The sequence below is a fragment of the Mesocricetus auratus genome, unplaced genomic scaffold (genome assembly GCF_017639785.1).
Source record: "Mesocricetus auratus isolate SY011 unplaced genomic scaffold, BCM_Maur_2.0 Super-Scaffold_100676, whole genome shotgun sequence".
Classification (NCBI taxonomy): domain Eukaryota; kingdom Metazoa; phylum Chordata; class Mammalia; order Rodentia; family Cricetidae; genus Mesocricetus; species Mesocricetus auratus.
In genome coordinates, this window is record NW_024429266.1 from 77,301,476 (window position 1) to 77,322,072 (window position 20,597).

General features: G+C 36.4%; 1 protein-coding gene across 8 annotated transcripts in view; it reads left to right on the forward strand.

Moving 5' to 3' along the window:
- The window catches only part of Relch (RAB11 binding and LisH domain, coiled-coil and HEAT repeat containing), an 88,873-nt gene that overhangs the window by 38,097 nt on the left and 30,179 nt on the right, over positions 1-20,597 (forward strand). For all 8 annotated transcript variants that reach the window (XR_002385164.2, XM_005081455.4, XM_005081456.4 and 5 more), the window contains 7 exons: positions 2,107-2,219; positions 8,490-8,580; positions 11,398-11,469; positions 13,842-13,982; positions 14,338-14,502; positions 16,091-16,238; positions 20,296-20,452. Coding sequence is in view for 7 of the 8 variants with exons in the window: in XM_005081455.4 (XP_005081512.1) it covers positions 2,107-2,219; positions 8,490-8,580; positions 11,398-11,469; positions 13,842-13,982; positions 14,338-14,502; positions 16,091-16,238; positions 20,296-20,452 (887 nt within the window). In the remaining variant the exon portion in view is untranslated. The remainder of the gene's footprint in view (positions 1-2,106; positions 2,220-8,489; positions 8,581-11,397; positions 11,470-13,841; positions 13,983-14,337; positions 14,503-16,090; positions 16,239-20,295; positions 20,453-20,597) is intronic.

A 20,597-nucleotide genomic window follows, 5' to 3' on the forward strand; every position in this document is an offset into this window, starting at 1 on the left:
GAGCATTCAACATCTTGATCCACAGGCAGTAGTAGGAGACTGTGCCATACTGGACAAGAGATTGAGCATATAAAACCTCAAAGCCCACCTCCACAGTGACACACTTCCTCCAGCAAGGCCACAAGTGCTGCTCATTCTAAGCCAAGCATTCACACATATGAGTATATGGGAGCCATACTTACTCAAACCACCAAGTATCTGATGAGGTCATACAGTAATGTCTTACATTCTCGGTGCAGAACTATTTTTTCCTAATTTTCTGTCACTTTTTAGTTGCTTCCATGTAGGCATCTAAATTGGATGATTGAAATAATAGAATAAGTACTTTAGACTTTTTTACTTCTCACATTTGTTTGGAGTTCTGAAACAATAAATGACCCAGAGGCTGATGTTGGAGTTCAAACTTAAAGCTGAATATCAGAAAAGCAAAGCAGCTGGCCACTAGCTTCTTACCTCTACCTCAGGCTGAATGGGCTGATCCTGTCTCTATGAGCTCTCACCAAGCCTCAGACTGTAACCTCTCCTCAGCATGGCTGGAGAATGAATGTTCCTGTCTTCAGTGTGACTGGAGACTGGATGCCTCCCTAAGACTTGCTTCTGTCTCATATACATCCCTAATATTGGGATTAAAGGTGTGAGCTATAATTCTCTTTTAGACTCTTACTCTCTTTTGTAAATCTGGGTGGCCTTGAACTCAGAGAAATCCATCTGTCTCTTAATCCTGAGTCCTAGGATTAAAGGTATGTGCCACCACCTCCTAGCTTCTGGCAGCTGGAGTTAAAGGTGTGTGCCTGACTTCTACGGCTCGTGGCTGGCTTTTCTGAATCCTCGGGAAAGCTTTAATAAATCATGAATAATATATCACTACAACTTCCTCTTGTCTAGATCTTATAACTTTAAATTTATATTAGGCAATTAAAAATTTAATATGAGTAAAAGCCTTGAAGAAAGAACAGTTATGCTTTCAAATCCAATTTAAAAACTGTGTCATCTACTTTTAAGGAAGCAACTGCTTACTTTAAACATACTTCTCTTACAGGGTAAATGTTAGAATTGTTTTCTTAGGCGCTAAGCTTGTAGATGATAATCATACTTTGCTTCATGTTTTAATTTGCTTATACTTTGGGGCAGGTACTTAGGTAGATGGTAAAGAGAAATTCTTCCCTTCACATCATAATATATTCTAGTGATTTCTTTAGCTTAGAGCAAATATATCTTTTCACTTTTGAGCTCTTTTTTTTTTAATCACTAGATTTGAAAATCCACTTAAATAAAAAACATAATATATTCAGGGTTTAGCATATTGTCTTGCTGAAAATGTATAACAGCTTTAATTTCGTACTTTTATATGAAAAAGAAACTTGGTATTTGCTTTCCTAAAAAAATGTTTGTTACTTCTGCATGGTGAATGTGCAATGAACTATAATTTTGAGTTTATATCAAATATTTCTAATTATAGTCAGTAGTAATAACCCAGAAATGGTCTTTTTAATTGGACATTGGATTAAATATGAAGGGTACAAAATTATTGGGTTATAAATCATTCTAAGAGAAGCACATTTTGTGTGTGTGGAAAGGAATTTTTATTACATCATTTCGGAAAATTTTTTTGTGTATTTGTTTTGATTTTTGTTTACCTGTATTTGTTTTTTGACTTGGGTTTTTTTGTTGTTGTTGTTGTTGTTGTCGTTACTGTTGTTGGGAGATGGTATGTGTAGTGTTGATTGGAGGTCAAGGCCTTATATGTGGGAGCTAACTAACTAAAATCCTTATCATTGAGATGAATGCCCAGCCCCAGGTAAAGTTTTCATTTGTTGATGCTTTTAAAAAAAATAGTGAACTTTGCAAGAAATTTAAACACTACCAAAATAAAGTTATACCAGTTTGTCAGTTTTTGGGGCATTATTTAGTATAAAAACCTTCTGAAAAGATTAGTTGAACCTTAAATAATTTTTATTACAATGTGATTTATCCTTCTGTATAACAAACATACATTTTATAATCTTCTGTTTGTTGAAGTTCAAAGTTTGTTTTAAGGTTATTCTGGAAAAAAATATACTACAATACATTTTTATTTTGAATTTCTCCACCCTCATATTTCTTTAGGAGTTGATCCCCCTCATATTGTGTACAGCATGCCTACACCCCGAACCTAAAGAAAGAGACCAGCTCCTCCACATACTCTTCAACTTGATCAAGAGGCCAGATGATGAACAAAGGTGAGTGTACAGGGATAAACAAATGCAATGCTGACATATTAATTTTTGGTGACCACCATATTTGGTGTATTTAATTAATCTACAGACCTTTCTTTCCTTCTCAGTATCAATTTCAGTGTGCTGGAGCTTACCCATCATGTGTCTACCATTATGTGAATGACCTCAATAGTGTTGTCATTAGTTTGCTTTCCTTTCACCTCCTTTTTTAAAAGGAACCTGCAATTTGTACCAATAAATAAACAGATAATAGGGAAAACACTAAGTTCTTGTAGCAAAAATGGCTGCAAAAAGTATGTACAAATCCTATTAAGACCCCTACGGTTATAACTACTGATAACTAAGTCTTTGCAAAGTCAATCTATGCCTTGTTGTAAAGTGTTAACTTCTCATGGACTCTAGACACATGTATATACTAGAGGATATTCCTAAAACTTTGTTATATTTTGATCTGAAAATTCTATTATTTCAAACCTATTAAACTCTTTCCTCATTAGTGCTCAGTGGTTAGATTGTAGCTGAGACTTTACTAGAAAGGGGATAAAGCAAGCACCATAAATCTTCTAGTGTTCTCCCTTGTGCTGTAAAAGAAGTCAGCTCTTCCTTTGTCTGCAAAATACAAGAAGCCATAGTTAGGTGACATGGAGAAAATTGATTCTGCTCAGTGATCCCGAGAGCATTCTCATATCCTTAGATAGGAACCTAGCCTTATCTACCAACATGTATTCTCAGTGCTGCTTTGGATGAATGCTAAGACCTAGAAAAACAAGTAGTAATAAAACCTTGATAGGTTCTACTTCTTCAGATTTTCTCTGTTTTGGGGGGAAAAAATGCTCTAGCAGAAAGCAAGTTTCTTTTCATTTGTTTTTAATCTTGAAAAGAGATTTTCTGTTTCGAGGTAGCAAGTAGTTGCCATTTCAAGAATATTTCTTTCAATTTGAAATTTTCTGTGAAGACAAACTACTTGGGGTGGAGAGAGTAATGTATGAGCAGTGAGCATTTGTGAGAAAGAGGTACTTGGGAAAAAGATAGCCTTTAATGAAACTAGATTAGGAAAAGCACTGTCAGACCATTCAAGGAAAGTATGAGCTGCCTTAAGAATAGGTAGAAACTACTAAGTCAGGCAGCCATTATCTGTAAGGAAACTGGTTGTTTCTGTCCTTCGTTAGTCCACAGTCTGAGATTTCTACAAGTCAGAAGACATAGAAAGATGTAAGTGGCATCCTTTCAGCCAAATTATGGGGTATTTGGTAAAATCCTATAAGCCAAAATAGACCAGAAACCACCCAAGAAAGTGAAAGTACATGGCTACCTTTTCATCTTAGTGAATTTGCAAGCCATCTCAAAATTTTTAAATAGCAAATTCTCAGCCGGGCATTGGTGGCGCACGCCTCTGAGACCAACCTGGTCTACCGAACGAGTTCCAGGACAGGCTCCAAAATAATACAGAGAAACCCTGGCTCGAAAAAACAAAAAACAAATCCTGGACTCAGGAGACAGCGGCAGATAATTTTGTTAGTTTGAGGCCAACCTGGTCTACATAGGGAGTTCTAGAATGGCCAGGGCTATATAGAGAGATCCTGTTTCAAAATGAAAAAGAAAGAAAGAAAGAAAACCAAGTACTGAAAAAGGGAGAAAAAGTAATCCTAGATTCAGTATAGCACATAAGATTGTAAGTATTTCATATGCCTAAAGTGTCTCAGGAGTAAAACAATATGTTGTCTAGCTTCTTCCTGTATTTCAAAGCAAATCAAGCAAAGTTGGAACTGTTTCCTCTTAAAGAAACAAAATTATCATGAGTCCCCATAAAATTCACTATACAGTGATCATGGCAGTGATTCTGAAAATTCACAGTAAATATGAACATAATACAATGAGAGATACATGTGTGAAATGTCATAATGAAATTAATACTTTATCAGTATGCTATGAGCATAGTACAATGACAGATACATGTGTAAAACCAATCCTTTTTTGTTCACTAACTACTAATTTAATAATTGTTCTAATAAAATCCACAGTAATATTGTACCTTGAAAAATAATTTATTATAGAAACATAAACATTTGATGTTCTTGAGAGAAATCAAGAATTGATAGCTATTGTTAAACCAAAAAAACATACAGAATATTAGAGGGAAAACTCTAGAAAAAGAAGATGCCCAGAAAGAAAAGGTAAAATATGCAAGTTTTTCAAATTTACATTATAGGCTTTATAGGCTTAATACTACTGAAAACTGAGTATATGCTATAAACCATAAATTTCAAATATTAATAAACCTTTGTGTTGTCCGGCCGCCTGGAAGACTGAAGAATTTTTTGCTCAAGCCTCTGGTTTTAATAATTCCCAAGAAATCTTCAATAATGGCTCATAATTTATAGTGATGGGCAGAATGTAGGTGCACATCTTGGTCTAACATGGTTATATAAAATATCTTGAAAAATACCAGTGTCTTTCTAAATGGCATGAGTAATATTTTATCGACAGCTTGATAACCTTGAAAGCCAACTGGCACATTTGCTATTTCATTCAGTATATATTTGCAGAAGTACATATAAAAAGTCCTAGCAATTCCTCTATACTATAATTTAAACATTCTCTTTATAATCACTTTTCATCAACTTAGCCATCCATGTATTTATCCATCCTTCTATGACTTAAAATGAGCAAGTTAGCTTACGATCTGTGAACGTTGGTTCCAGTCAAGTCTTCAGTGCTGATGTCCAGTTTCTCTTTCATTGTGAAAGACTTTGAAGTCTGACATTGTGTGCAAGTGAATGAAGGAGCATTACTCACTGTATTTAGTAAACGGGGAAAAGAGACTTGTTCCCAGTTTTCTGCATTGTTTTCATTATTATCCTAGTGACTCATGTTGAATTTGTGCAATTAGGAGTTAAGTTATCAACGGGCATCTAATTCATATTGTCTCTCTGCTCTCCTACTTTCTGCTTCATTTCTCCTAAATATCCCCATTTTTTCCCACACAGGTGAGCATGATGTGTAATAGCTTCATAATGATTAGTCTTTATAAAACGTAATATATGGAGGCTGGAGAGATGACTCAGTGGTTAAGAGTACTGCCTGCTTTTTCCAGAGGTTCTGATTTTGATTCCCCGCAACCACATGGTGGTTCATAACCATCTGTAGTGGGATCTGATGCCCTCTTCTGTCATAAAGTTGATAGAGCATTCATATATACATAAAATGAATAAATAAGATAACAATACATGAACATTTACATTACTGAGTTATCAATAAACCATATGCTGTATCTCCAGATGAGTACAGTGTTTAGACCACAATGAAAGAAAATTAGTTAAACCAAGAAGAATTTTATTTTCATCTAAATCAGTAGTTTTCAACCTTCCTAGTCTTTAGTACACTTTCCTCGTATTATGGTGACCCCCAACCATAAAATTATTTTTATTGCTACTTCATAAGTGTAATTTTGCTACTGTTATGAATCATGATGAAAATATCTGCTATGCAGGGTATCTGAGATGCGACCCCCAGGTTGGGACCACTGATCTAAATGGTGATTTGATTGGTTGAGTACACAGAGAATTCATGCCCTAAAGCAGAGGCTATGAATAGCTCATATTTCAATTGTGGGGGAAGGGCTCTGCTTTGGTCTTAGAGTAGCTAGTCAATCTATGAATTTGGCTCTTTGTCAGAATCTAACAATTTAGCATCTTTATCTTTGCTAATCTCTCAAGATTATTGAGGACAGAAGCCATTTTGTTAATTAAGAATGAGTTAATTCATTGTTTATAGTACTTCCAAAACTTTATTGCCAATCACAAAACTTGTGCACCACTATGTGGGTTCCTCACCGACTTCTGAGGGAGTCAGATCTGTCCTTTCAACATAAGTCAGGTGGGAACTCTACGGCAGCAGTGAGACAGAACTACCTGGAACCGGTCCTTCCTGGAGTGTGAATGCAGCCTCTGATAGCAGCAGTCAGGAATAAATAGTGAGCCCAGCACCCTGCACACAGGAACTCAGGGCATTGGTTTGATTGAGAGTGTTTTGGTTTTTGTCTACCTCAAGCAGTAAAATGTTCATATACTAAATAAAGCTGCAATGGGAGCCTGAAGAAGGCAGCCTGGCCATAGAGAAACAAAGCAATAGTAGGTAGAATAATGTACCTAGATGGCTTTGTATTGCAACATTTATCTTAATAATAAAAAGGACTTTGCTTGTGTTTTATAAAACAGAGTTGTGCTTTGTGTTTTAGAACTTCTTTTCACATCTTCTGACAATTTGTTTATGTAAAATTGTAAACAAATGAGTCATGAAACAAAGCTAGAAAGTTGGAGTAGAAGGAGCTCCAAAGTTATGATCACACAGCCTAAGATATCCTGACATTTACACTATGTGTCTGTATTTTGTTCTTAGTAGAATATACCCAAGAGCATGTGGAGAGACTTGTCCTCGGGATGTAGCCTGAGTCTGGTGGCACTGGTGACTGCCTGCACACTAGTTAAGGAGGAATGAGGGAAATCAGATCACTGTAGAAATATCATTTAACTTGAAGGTTTTCTAGGGACAGTTTGGGGATACTATACAGGAAAATGCATATCTCATTTTCTTCCTTTGAAAAGTGCCTTTATCTTAGTAACTTAGTAATGAAATACCTTTTTTACATTTTTAGTTTAAGTTTGCAAGGCAAAACTTTTTTTTTTTTTTGGATTTTTGAGACAGGAAATGCAAAACTTAAAACATAACCACTGCCACCTGGTGGCCAAGCCTTCACATCAGCATTCTTGCCTACTGTGTTTTCATCTTACAGGAATATAACATTTTATTACACTAGAGTAATGACAGTAATCCATATTATTATATAATATAAATTAAAAGTAGGCAAATATGTTTGTCAGCATACTCTTAATAGGTAGCTTCTAACTTTTCTTTAGTTAATCTCAGACTTGTTTAACAATATCTCAGTAAAACCTAGTTTTATACTGCATGATGCTACTTTCTGCAGCTCTTTGACAACAACCATAAATGATACCATATTTCTAGCTAAATTATTTGCTAATTATCCTTATTTTTTTTCACTGTTATAACAGGCTACTTCCAATGCTATTAATAATGTATTGGGCCATCTGATCTTTTCTATTTTGAACTGCATTTCAGAGCTATCACTTTTTCCATACAATGGTTAGATGTGGTTTGTATGGTGGTAGTACATAATTTCAAGTTCTGTACATGCATATCATAAAGAAAGATTTTAAATGCTTAAAATTTGGGTGTCAGTGACTGTGACCAGGGTCTGGGGGTTTTTGTGTGCCTGTTTGTTAGCCAGAGGGCAGTTTGGGTACTTTCCTCAGGCAGAATTCATGATTTTACCTTTGTTGGCACTAAGGATGGAGCACAGGTGATCAGTAAGTGCAGTACCACTAACTTAAAGCTCCAGACCTGACCCTTGAAACATTCTCTCTGAGGTTTCCTGTCGAACAAGCTAGGCTGGCTAGCCAGAGAGCCCACAGATCTGCCTGTCTCCACGTCCCCTGAACTAGGCTTACAAGTATGCCCCATCATACTTGGATTTTACTAAATGGTTTCTTCCTAAGAAAATTGAGTAACTGCAGTTATTAAACATTTGTGAAACACATACTTATTTAATAGTTGGTACAAAAATGCTCACTTATTAGAAATGTCTCATCAGGAAGTAGGTGACAAAATTTTTCATTATATTTCCTTTCATATACTAAAATTTATCCAGCTTCCTAAAGTGGGAGAATATAGAAGAAATAGAAAAATCAGAAAGAAAAACTGAGAAATAGAAACAGAGGGTGCAATAAATGAAAGGAAATTTGTGTAGTACAATTCCCAAAAATTGGATTAGAGTGTAACTCAGACAGTATGCGGTCCTGGATTTGTTCCTCAGCACTGCAATTAAAAATAAGTGGAAATATATATATATTTATATATATTCATATTCATATATGTGGGCTGTGGTGAGTAGAAGGTTGCTGTGATACATAATAAAGACATTAGCTTGAAAAATTGAGAAAGAGCAGCAAGGGTGTTTAGAATTGACTCTTATTTGTTTTGTAATTTTTCTTGGTTTGGGTTTATTTTGAGACAGCCTCACCATCTAGCCCTTGCTGGCCTTACTGGTCTCCACTCCGAGATCTGCCTACATTGCCTCCCAAGTGCTGGAATTAAAGGGGGGTCACCATTCCTAACAGTTTAACTCTTTTTAACTTCTGGTTGTAGCTCTACTTTCTAATGCACATACAAGGTTTTTTTTCCTATTATTTTCAGGCAAATGATACTGACAGGTTGTGTGGCATTTGCTCGTCATGTTGGACCAACTCGTGTGGAGGCTGAACTTTTACCACAGTGTTGGGAACAGGTGAGTTACCTGTATGGCATTCTTAGCTATTTTTTCTTATTTTTTTGAAGGATGTTCATGGGGAAATCCATGGAATGTACATGATGCTACCATCCATAGCTCAACGCTTGGTTAATTTGTGCAAAAGAATGCTCTGGGATGCTTTACTTTTCATTCATTCAGCAGATACTTAAAACATGGATTCCAGTGCCAGGTGCTAATGCAGTAACTAGGAAAACAGTGTAAAGAAAAAGAGTAGAGGACTGAACATGATAGAAAACATTGTCCTCCTCTGAGGACGTGCTGGTGAAGTAAGGTTCAGCAACTGCAAGGTCCCTGCACGATTTGCTTGTGTGTGTGTGTGTGTGTGTGTGTGTGTGTGTGTGTGTGTGTGTGTGTGTGTGTGTGTGTGTGTGTAAATGGAGAACCTGTCTAGATTGTAAATACTTACAATATGCAAAGTATAGAACTTTGATATTACAAGTTTATATATTTATAATTCAATTTATTTTACTGAAATAGTTTACTTTTTAAAAACGTAATTATATTTTATGATCCTTAGTGTTTTGCATCCATGTACATCGGTGTGAGGGTGTCAAAAGACTGGAACTGGAGTTAGAGACAGGTGTGGCTGCCATCTGGGTGCTGGGAATTGAACCCGAAAAAACAGACAGTGCTCTCCACCGCTGAGCCGTCTCTCCAGCATCCCTACCTTTTTAAATAATTTATTTTTATAGTTTTATTTTTATAATGTATGATAATATTGCAGTCCTCTGAAGGACTCAGAATTACTGACTTTGTAGATGTAATAGCAAATTAAGTACCTCATTACATCACCTTTAAAAGATGGCTTTCTCATTATAGATAACAAGTTATAAAGCCCAATTTAAAATCGTCTCTTATTCTTAAAAAAATATTGGTCACAAGTAATACCAAGTATGTCACTGTTTAAAGTTCTAGTCCTAATTTCTTTGGACACTTATTTTATTACTAAAGTAGTAGAGCAACCAGGTTCAGTATGTAAAGTGAAAAATATAGCATAATGTAGTAATAATTACCTCTGACAACGGCAGGCAGCATCTTTATATTACAAAGCATGCTAATTTAGGTTGTGTTTCTAATTGCTTAAAGTCAAAATTAACTCAAATGCACCACGAAATTTTGAATTCATAAGTCTGTACAACTATTCATGTACATATTTAATGTAATGTTTTCTCTTTTTAGCTTGCATTTGTTGAACTGAGTACAGTGAGAAACACATGTAACCCCAGCACTCAAGAGACAGGCAGGAGGAGTCAAGGCTAGACCCTGCCTCAAAAATCCTAAAACAATTAAAAATGTAAAAAATTATACCAGGCATGGCGGTGCATGTTTGTAATTCCAGTAATGGTGAGCTGAGGCTAGAAGATGGTGTGAGTTCTAGGCAAGCCTGGGATACTTTCTCAAAAGCACCCCAAGAAAAGACTTTTGTTAATTCCCGTGCCACCTGGAATGGTTTCAGTGCATTCACAGAGTGTCACATTCATCTCTGCATCCAATTTCAAAAGTAAAGCTTTTTATTGCCCACAACACAAATGTGCCATTAGGTCTGCTGTGGCTGCTATGGGTCTCTTAAATCTCCAGATGAATTTTAAGATCTGCTTCTCATATCTGTAAAGAAGCCAGATGGGATTTTTTTTCAAGTAATTTATTGAATCTATAGATGGATCTGAACAGCATTCCCATCCTAATTCTATGTTTCCAATCTGAATTTTGGGTTCCTTTCCGTTCATCAAAGTCTCTAAAATATCTACCGCAGTGGTTTGTAATTTTCAGAATGTATGTTTTGTATTTGTTTCACTCCTAAGTACTTGAGTTGTCAAGCTAAAGAGAATCTTTTTAATTCATTAATTGAAGAAATACAGTTGATTTTTGTGTGTGTACTTATAGGAGACACAATATGCTAGACTGAGAGGGAACAAGATCTAACTTTCTAAGTGCAACTCTCTGATATTCAGACTCTCTCTGCTTTCAGAGCAATTGTGACCAGATCAAATTTAGCTCGGAGATGTTAGTTATACACATCTCTGCCGTCTCTCTTTTGTATGTGGATCATTGTGATTGTGGATCAGGGATCTACCTCGCCACCTACCTCTAGTTTGTTGCCCAGTAGATTTCTATATAACTTCTTTTCTTAATTTTAGGCATCCAAAGCATTATTGAATTATGCCATCTTTTGATATGGGAATATGAGAACAGATATACTTCTTTTCCAGTCAAAGAAAGATTTATATTCTATGAAGAAGACATATGGGAACATAACCCAGTATGTGACTTTTTTTATTTTTTGTTCCAGTTCAGTGTAGTCAGCACATAGCAAAACTCCAGTTTTGCATATGCAAGCAGGAAAGAAGTCTTCTTAAAAAGAACATATAGTCTTATGTAGATGGCTAACCTACTGGCTACCCCCAGTAGGAGAAAACAAACTGGTGTCTGTCACATGTCAAGTCTCTAAGGTCCAGAAAATGTCTTCACCTTCTATTGCTAGAAGTGCTTGCTTCTTCTGACATCCAAAGGAGAGCCTGGTCCTAAGCAACCACGATTTCTAGATACCTTGCCAATTCTTCATCTTTGATTTTCCCTTTTTTCTTTAACAGATACCCCTGTGCCTTGATTTTTAGGCTGCCCTTGATTCCCTTATTCCTGACCCAGGTATAGACACACAGGGAGTCCCAGAGGTGGAAAAGGAAGACAGTGTACTATATTCTTAACAAGATGTTTGGTGAAAAGTAATTGTCTTTTGGAAGAAGAAAGGGTGTGTTTCTTATACTTGACTGATGTGCTTGTTTTTGGCTCCAGATTAATCACAAGTATCCAGAAAGACGACTGCTTGTAGCAGAGTCCTGTGGAGCACTGGCACCTTACCTTCCCGTAAGAATGTTAATTTTTGTTTGTTTCTGTTTAACAGTAGAGTATTGTCCATATTTATCCAAATTCTCTTAACTATGCTATTGTAACAAAAGAAGAGGGGGTGGAAAGGCACATACCAATTCATGTTTTTGTAAATAAGTATATTGGTTGTACATGCATATAAATGTATGTAATCTGGTAGTTGTGACAGTATGTTCTGAGGACCCTGGGAAGTTCCTTGTGGTTCTTTCAAAGAGGTCTATAAGGTGGAACCTATTCTCCTAATAAGATCTTTTTGTCCCTCACATATTTACACATACAGTGTTGGTACAGAAGTAGTAGTGGACAGCAGTGTTCTGCATGGCACTGATCAGAGAGGGGGTGCTCAAATGTCCTGATAAGAACTGTCTTCTTTCTAGCCCCATATTCCCAAAGCAAGCCAGTTTCATTCAAAAAAGGACTTTGCTTAATCAGTAAAATTGTTACTAAATTTTACTAAATTGTAGCCCTTGAATCCTTGCACTATTCTGTGACACACAAAGGAAAGTGGTAATAGAAAATGCCTTGGCTGCAAACTGACATTTGGCAGGGTTTTCAGGAAAAGCACTTAGGTTCTTGCTTGAGCACTGAGGGCAGCAGCTGGTTCCTTTCTTGGAGTATCCTTTTTCTCAACAGAACCACATATTGTCAGGCTGTGTTTATTCAGACTTGGGAATATGACAGGCGTCTTCATTTTATTAAGTAAGTTGTCACTTGAAGGAAAACAGATAAATCCCTTTCCAGTGATAAAAATGAGTATTGTGGGTTCTAGAATTGTGGGAAATTTGCATCTACCACTCTAAGCCTAATAGCTTTTAAATGCATAAGGGCTTTTTAGTAATATAAATTAGTTAGACTTTTTAATGATAAAATTAGCCAGTTTAGAAGAAAATCTACATAAATTTGTGTTCTAGTGTTGCAGGGTCCCGACAGGTATCCCTTGGGTGTTATGGAGGGAGTAGACAAAACACCAATGAACAAGTTGAAACAACAGACTCAGTTTATTCCAGGGAGGAGTAAACCTTATATACCCCTAAGCCTGCCCCAGGAGAGGAGATCCACTGAGCTGATGTCTGCAGAGGTGATGTGTCACTGTCCATAGGTCCCTGTCATCTCTCTTCATACTTGACTGCTGTTGTCAAGGCCCTCTGGCAGACTCGGGCTGACTATCAGGAGATAACAACTGGGCATGTTGTTACTATCTGTCTAGGCCGGCTGTCGGACCCATTGAGGCTTATTTATCCCACATTCTAGTTTTTTCCCAAATTCACAATGTATATGTTAACATAGAGGCATTCCATCTGAGATGTAGCAGTGAAATTTAAGTTCAGAGATTTGTTGTGGGATTTGGCTTGGTTTTTGTGAGATAAGGTCTCATTTTTCCCTCTGATAACCTGAAGTTTGCTATGTAGAGGCACTACCCATGTGCTAAGATTACAGGTCCTCACCATCACAACCAGCTCACAGGCTTAAATGTTTATGTAGTTCACCTGAGAAAACAAAAGCCAGGTCTTTGTTTTTATTCTATTATGTTTATTATGTATTTTAAAGGTACCAGACTAAGTTCAGCTTGATTAATTTTAGAACTTGGCAAGTTTCAGTAACTACAAAGAGGCGTATGATTTTGAATATCGATGACCTTTTATAAGATTTATTTTTAATTATGTGTAAAAGCAGGAGTAGGGAGCTACACATGAATACATGTGTCTAAGGAGGCAGTATGCATACCTCTGTAGCAACAGTTGTGATTGTAAACTCCCGTCCTCTGTAACAGAAGTAGAGTCTTCACGACTGAACTATCTCTTCATTTAATCTCAACTTCGTTTTGTTTTGTTTTGTTTTGTTTTTTGAGATAGGGTTTCTGTGTAGTTTTAGAACCTGTCCTGGAAGTTGCTCTATAGACCAAGTTGTCCTTGAACTCACAGAGATCCGCCTGTCCCTGCCTCCTGAGTGCTAGGATTAAAGGCATGCACCAATACCTCCTAGGCTTACTCTCAATTTAAGCTGATTCTTTAACATAACTGAGAACAGAGGTGTGGGATGCTAGAGGTTTAGCCCAGTATTTAAGCCCTGCCTGGCGTTAATGCAGCCCGGGGTTCCCAGCATTCACATCAGGTGTCTCACAACCACCTGTAACTTCAGTCTAGGGGATCCAACACTCTTCTGGCTACCACAGGCACTGACTTTGTGTGCACAAACCCACACTCACATACATATACACTACATTTATAAATAAAAATAAATTGTATTAAAAGTAGCTAAGGCACAACACAAATTGACATTTTTATTAAATGTTACCATATTAAATAGCAACCTAAATAAGTAAATCATAAAATGATATCTGTTATTTTCAGAAAGAAATTCGTAGTTCCTTGGTTCTTTCAATGTTGCAACAAATGTTAATGGAAGATAAGGCAGATTTGGTAAGAGAAGCTGTGATCAAAAGCCTGGGTGTCATTATGGGCTACATTGATGATCCTGACAAATATCAACAGGTATGTTTTTCAGCATGAACTTCTCTTATCCTGTTACAAATTCCAAATAATGTAGTGATTCACATACTTGGCAGTCTGCAGGGAAGATGGTGTGTCAGTGTGGTCAGTAGGAATGACAACTGCTTTCAATCCAGCAGCTGTCAGGAAGTTGGAAATGAATATGCATGTTTTCCACCCTATTTGCTCATTCATGGATACATTAACACTTAAGAAAATGGGAAGGATTTGTAGATGACTGACTGTTTTCCTTAAAACACTTTATGAATTTCTTAAAATGTGTATTTGTTGTGTTTTATTATGTCTTTTGGAATTTTTTTCTTTTAACAATATTCATTTACCTGTTTCTCTTTTGCAGGGCTTTGAATTACTGCTTTCAGCCCTAGGTGACCCCTCTGAAAGAGTTGTTAGTGCTACACACCAAGTATTTTTACCAGCTTATGCTGCCTGGACAACAGAACTTGGAAATTTACAGTCTCATCTTATACCTACACTACTGAACAAGATTGAAAAGCTTCTCAGAGTGAGTTCTTCCTTTTTTATATAATTCATAAATTGAAAGAGTCTGTTCTCGACCATCTTAGAGAATTATTGGGGGCAGAGACAAGATGTACCACTTACCCAAATAGTCTAACACGTTACCACTAAGGAAAGATGAGGAGCTAGAAGAGAATGCACAGTGGGCATTGTTAACTGGCATAGCACCTTCCTGGAAATAGCAGACATTGTTCAGAAAGCCAGTTCCTCCCAGATCCTCTGAAGACCTTACTGTTATACATAAAATATCAACTCTAATTCCAGATTGCAGAGATGACTGAATGCTAAATCTCTGTAGTCTTCTTGTTTCTATGGTATCAAAACTATGCTAACTATGAGACATCTTAACTTCATTCTACTCAGAAGAGTTGATAACAAGTTGAGAAAATAATGGACACTTTTTAATCTAATTTTTGTTCTAAATTCTCTTTGACAAGTTATCAGAGATATTCTTTGAGAGGTTATCAGAGAAGCTAGTATTTCATGGGTGCCTGTATATACTGCTAAGATCAACACTTTAGACTTAAAAACCTACTTCATTCTTAGAACCCTTAGAGGAGGGGTGTTTTATGTTTTACATGGAAATTAGAGTTTGGTACTCAAGTAACTTGCCAGGGTCCACAGCTGTCATACAGATCGGTTTAGAGTCCACACTCTTAAGCTTTGTGCCTCAAATTCTCTAAGGCTTTTATCATAAATCTTAGAACTGTTCGGTAGATGATCTCATATGTATATGTATATGTATATGTATATGTATATGTATATAGGCTTAAGTCTAAAAACTGAGCTGTTCCTTCTAAATTTCACAGTGGGCATTTAGGGGAATATATATAAAGAGTAAGTAAGACTGAAGTAACTTGTTAGAAAATCGAGGGATTTTTTTAAGTGTTTGTATTCTTTCTATCTGATAATTAATCAGACCTTGTTTTCTTGTGTGTGTGCCTTGCTATGATATAAGTAATGCCACATTTTCTAAATGTCTCCAATGTTCTACTTAGCTAATAATGATTCTGTTTAAAAAAAAATAGCTGACATCTCAAGTTGATCTGAATGCAATAACTTCTTTTATCTCTAGTATTCTTTGGTTTGGTTTTTGTTTGTTTGTTTTATTTTTCACTACAACATTTTCTGGGTGGTGCCATATCAATTCTTTTTCTGTCATCTCCCTCTTTTTATCTGGGAAGCAAATATAGATCCTACCAGGTACCTGAAATCATTTAGGATGCAGAGAAATAGCAAATGATTCTACAGGATTAGCAGTGTCACACTTACTCTGATTCCTGTGACTCACTCTAGTATTCAAGAATTTCAGAAGATAAGACACTCCCCACAGAAAGTGTTCCCAACACTGGAAATGACTGTTCCCAGATTCCCATATTAAAGATTCTGGCATGTCTATAGTGCCTTCTTGCTTCTCAGCAGTTAGGATGGACATCTCTGTGAAGTGCATGTTTGGGGTCTTATATGTAGGTATCCTTAAATGTTGATTTGCCATAGAAAGGGAAGCTATCATGCATCCAACTAGCAATGTGATTTCAAAAGCCTAAGATTAGCTACTACCCCTTATGTTTCAGGAAGGAGAGCACGGGCTGGATGAACACAAGCTCCACATGTATCTTTCTGCCTTGCAGTCCTTGATCCCTTCTCTCTTTGCATTAGTGCTTCAGAACGCACCTTTCTCCAGCAAAGTCAAGCTGCATGGTGAAGTGCCACAGATCGAAGGTACTGGACTCAGCTCTTGAAGGAAGGGGTAGAATGTTGGCAGTTTAGCTTCCCAAAGTGTTTTTTGATTCCAACCATTATATGGCAGCACGGTACTAAAATGTATTGTATGTATAATGTGTAGAAATCTTGTGTTCAGAGATTAGTAAAGTCTATAAACTCTAGTTTCCTCTTTTATGGATAAACCATGTGAGACTATTGTATAATAGTTGTGCTTTCTTCTATTACCCATTGGGTGGGAGGGTTTCACTTGTTTGTTGATTTTATGGGAGGTTTTGTGTTTTGTTGAAGCAGGGCCTCACACTAGCGAAGGCTGGCAGTTTCTATAGACTTTGTTAGGAAGCTGGAATAGACTTTTCTGTCTCAGATGTGCATCAAATGAAAAGACTCAGTAGTTACTAGGGCTAGTGTATGGAGTTTGTCGTTTCCTCTTTTTTTTTTCTTCCCTAGCTGTTTTGTTTTCAGTTGGGAAAGAGATATGTAATTGTAATTTTTAATAATAAATATAATTCCCTGCTGTGTTCATAATAAAAAGAAACAATCATGTGGTAAGATTTTCTCCCCCCCTCCCCCATTAGAAACAAAGTGACTTATCTTCAGAAACAGGTAAAGACAGACTGGGAATACAGTGATTGACAGAATGCTCCACTAATTAGTACATGATTAAGGGAACTAGGTTCAATCCCCAGGACTGGAATTGGGGAGAAAGGAAGAAATACATGAAGTCACTCTGCCAGTAGACAGACAGTAAATGATCTTTGATGTATAAGAAGTAGTTGACAGCCATCGTTCTCCTAATCAGTATGCCTAAGAAAAGGCTGGGTATAAAATATCTTGGTAGCATTTTCAGGTTGGTGAAATTATCTGTGTTTCTTACTGGCTTCTGATAAGTAATTATTGTATTGATAATTTAAAAAATCAAACTTCATAAGATAAAGACTTGGAATTCATGAAGTACTTCTTGTCTTAAATCCCTCTTCCTCTTCCTGGTTGGCTGTGGTGGTTTGCTGAAATTGTCTTAACAAAGTATCACGGGCTAAGTATCTTAAACATCAGAAATATGCTGTCTCAGAGCCAGAGAAAGGAAGTGTAACATGAAGATACTGTGAGAGGAAGGACCTTCGGGAACTGAGAGAAGGCTGCCCCTGTTCTTAACGTCTAGTCACTTATGGGCCTTCTTTGGTGTTCCATGGCTTGGGGATGTATCTGGCTCTATTGTTCCCTTAACATTGCATATTCTCTGTAGACCTACAGTGTGCAGCTTTCCCCTATTTATAAGGACATCAGTCATATAAGACAGGAGCCTACCCCACCCCACCTTCTAGTTGACCTCACTTTCTCTAAGCACACCTGTAGCAGTCCCATTTCCAAACAGAACACTTTGGAGAGATGTAGGGAAACTAGTCCAGCCTGTGATACCTGTTATTGTTCCTTCGTGTTTTTAACAAATACAAGGCCTTGAGTGCCAACTACTGCCATCCACTTATTTCTTTGCCATCCTGAACATGCTCCTTACTTTTATAACTACTGCTTCTTGTGCTTGTCTTCATTACACCAAATAGCAGTCTTTTGTTTTTAGTTGCTGTTGCTATAACTCTGACTTCTTGTTGTTGTTGATGATGATGATGTAGGGTCTCTCTATGTATCCCAGGCTGTCCCAGAACTCACAAAGATCCACCTGCTTCTGCCTCTGGAGTGCTGGGATTAAAGATGTGCACCATTACACCCAGATTTTAGATTAATGTTAAAATTGTATCCTGAATCTAAGTGATGTTCACTATAAAGGATGATGCCAATTTTGGGGTTTTTTGTTTGTTTTGTTGTTTGGCCAGTTATCTTATAGCATTAACCAAAGTTTATTTCATGCACTTTTATTTTGGGCATTTGGGGTGCACAGTGAACAGGGTAGCATTCTCTGACATCTTAAAACTAACCTCCAGTAATTCCTCGTGGCTGTTATTCTGCAGAATTACTGCACATTTCATTGCTGATAAGATGCTATTGTTTTACCATCATATTAAAATGTTATTCTGAGAACCTTTCTGTGATATTGTATGATAGATTTCAAGTTTTTAAAACTGTTATGTAGAAAAATATTTAAGGCTATTAAGACATTCTTTTGTTGTTTTTTGAAACATGGTTTCTCTGTGTAACCTTGGCTGTCTGGTACTCGCTCTGTAGATCAGATTGGCCTCAAACTCAGAGATCCACCTGCCTCTGGCTTCCAAGTGCTAGGATTAAAGGCGTATGTTACCACACCCACCTAAAAATTCTTATTTCTTCTCTATAGCTGAGTTATCCACACAATTGCCTATTTCCTGTCATCATTTTGTTTCTGTTGGACTCAGATTTTAAAATGCCTTTAAGTCCCATTCTTTATATAGTCAGTCGTAATCCTTCTATGTTCATTGTAATTATTATTTTTCAGTCACATATTAATTTTGAAATGCAAGCATTCATTCTATCATATCTAGCAGATTGTGCCCACTATGACAGAACCCTAGTTGAAATTGTATCAGATATACTTTGATGTTATATAGAAATTTAAACGTAGATACCCCTAATCATCCAGGTCTTCTATTGCTGAGCAAGGCTAATGAGAATTCAAACAGACTTCTAGGTTGTGAGTGATACCATATTACCCACATATCTGTCTCTGGGTATTATGAATGCGAAAAGGAGAGTTCAAATAGCAGCCATGACCATTCTCTTCATTTAATACATTGTTGAATGCCTGTTGCAGCATAGGAGTACGATAATGTTAGGTAGTACTTCAAATTTTCTGCAGCCTAGTATCATTAAACATATTTTGAGCAAATACTGCACCCTTCCGTGTCTTTTGGTGTGTGTACTATTTGGAAGTTGTATCCTATAGTTAATGAACTATTGTCATACATTATTCACTTAATAACCATGTAAGTATTCCATAAAACCATGAAATCCTGGACTATCAAAATGGATCCATGGGTAAAGGTACTTGCTACCAAGCCTGACAGCCTGAGTTTAATCTCTAGTACCCCCTGGTGGAAAGAGAGGACTCACTAGTATAAGCTGTCCTCTGACTACGAAGCATATCGAAGCACAAGTGTGCAGGCAAACCCCCAAACACACATACAACCAAATTACAATTTTATTTAAAAAAGAAATATGAGCCAGACATAATGTTACAAGCCTTTAATTCCAGCACTAGGAAGGCAGAGTCAGGTGGACCTTCAGAGTTCAAAGCCAGCCTGGTCTACAGTGTGAGTTCCAGTAGCCAGGGCTACAAGGAAAAAAACCTGTCTGGAAAATTAAAAAAAAAAAAGAAAATTCATTGTGATCTTTAAGATTGATTATAGTTTATTAATGTGTTTAAGCTTTTAAAATATTCTAATATATACATGTATGTATTATATTTAAGTTACATGATTTAAAAGTGAGGTTGGTTTTTTGTTTTGTTTTGTTTTTTCAAGTTTCCCTTCAGATTTTTTTAAAGTTTGTAATGTGGGACTTTGGTTACAGTATCTGTATAGATTGTGCTTTCGCTTGCTGGTCACTGGCTTCAATACTTTACATTATCTTAAACAGACTGAATTTTTTAAAAATAAAACATTTAATGTTGAAAATTTACTAAAGAAATTTATTCAGCTGAGTCATCAATATTTCACATCATTATTCTCTCCTATAAAATAGCATTTTCCCTGCTTTTAACTTTAGTCTCTAAAGGGTATCTTTTATTATATTATTTTATTAATATAAACACTATAATGGAGTTACATATTTTTGTTGTTTTTTTAATTAAATTAAAATTTTAACTAAATCTTTGTCTTTTACTGGAGTCATTGAACTAATTTTAATTTAACTTGCATTAACTTAGTTTTCACTAATAAGTGCCCATTAAATTATTCATTAAGTGTGGGGGGTGTCAAATCTCCTTGGTATTCGAAATTTAAAGTTTATAACAAGTTAATTAAATATCAGAGCCTTTATTTTACTTTGAACAGAATAACTAAGTACTCAAACTATTTTTTTTCCTATGTGATTTATTTTGCTTTCCTGTGTGATTTGTTATTTACAGTGACCAGGTTCCCTCGGCCTATGTCACCTCTGCAAGATGTGTCTACTATTATTGGAAGTCGTGAGCAATTGGCAGTGCTACTTCAACTTTACGATTACCAGTTAGAGCATGAGGGCACAACAGGCTGGGAGAGTTTGCTGTGGGTTGTTAATCAGTTGTAAGTTGCCACATCCATATCCATTTTATATACCTAAATCAGATCAATAAAAAATAGCTCATTTTGAGGCATGAGACAGAAAGTCTGTAAAATAAATTTAATTTGTTAAGAAACGTCAGTTTGGTATCTTCAGTAGCAAAACTTG